This window comes from Myotis davidii, unplaced genomic scaffold (genome assembly GCF_000327345.1).
Source record: "Myotis davidii unplaced genomic scaffold, ASM32734v1 scaffold424, whole genome shotgun sequence".
In the NCBI taxonomy this organism is placed as follows: Eukaryota; Metazoa; Chordata; class Mammalia; order Chiroptera; family Vespertilionidae; genus Myotis; species Myotis davidii.
Window position 1 is genome coordinate 1,695,707 of NW_006295827.1, and position 236 is coordinate 1,695,942.

A 236-nucleotide genomic window follows, 5' to 3' on the forward strand; every position below is an offset into this window, starting at 1 on the left:
CCGCTCGTGCTCCCGCCGCGGGTCCACGGACAGCTGGTGGGGGTGGTGGTGGTTGTAATCGTGGGGCTCCCTGTCCCTGAAGGAGCGGTCAGCTTCGTACAGCCGGGGGGTCGAGAGACGGTGGAGGGGGTCGTTCCTCAGCAGAAAGTCCCTGCCCAGTGGGTCTCTCCGGTGAATGTCAAGTTCTCGGTAGGGATCCCTCAGAGGGTCCCGAATGGGGTCCCAGTGGAAAGAAG

General features: G+C 64.4%; 1 protein-coding gene across 1 annotated transcript in view; it reads right to left on the reverse strand.

The window, feature by feature from the left end:
• AUTS2 (autism susceptibility candidate 2) overlaps positions 1-236 on the reverse strand; it is a 1,133,774-nt gene that overhangs the window by 2,222 nt on the left and 1,131,316 nt on the right. The window contains 1 exon segment of the mRNA XM_006770868.2: positions 1-230. Coding sequence (XP_006770931.2) covers positions 1-230 — 230 coding nt within the window.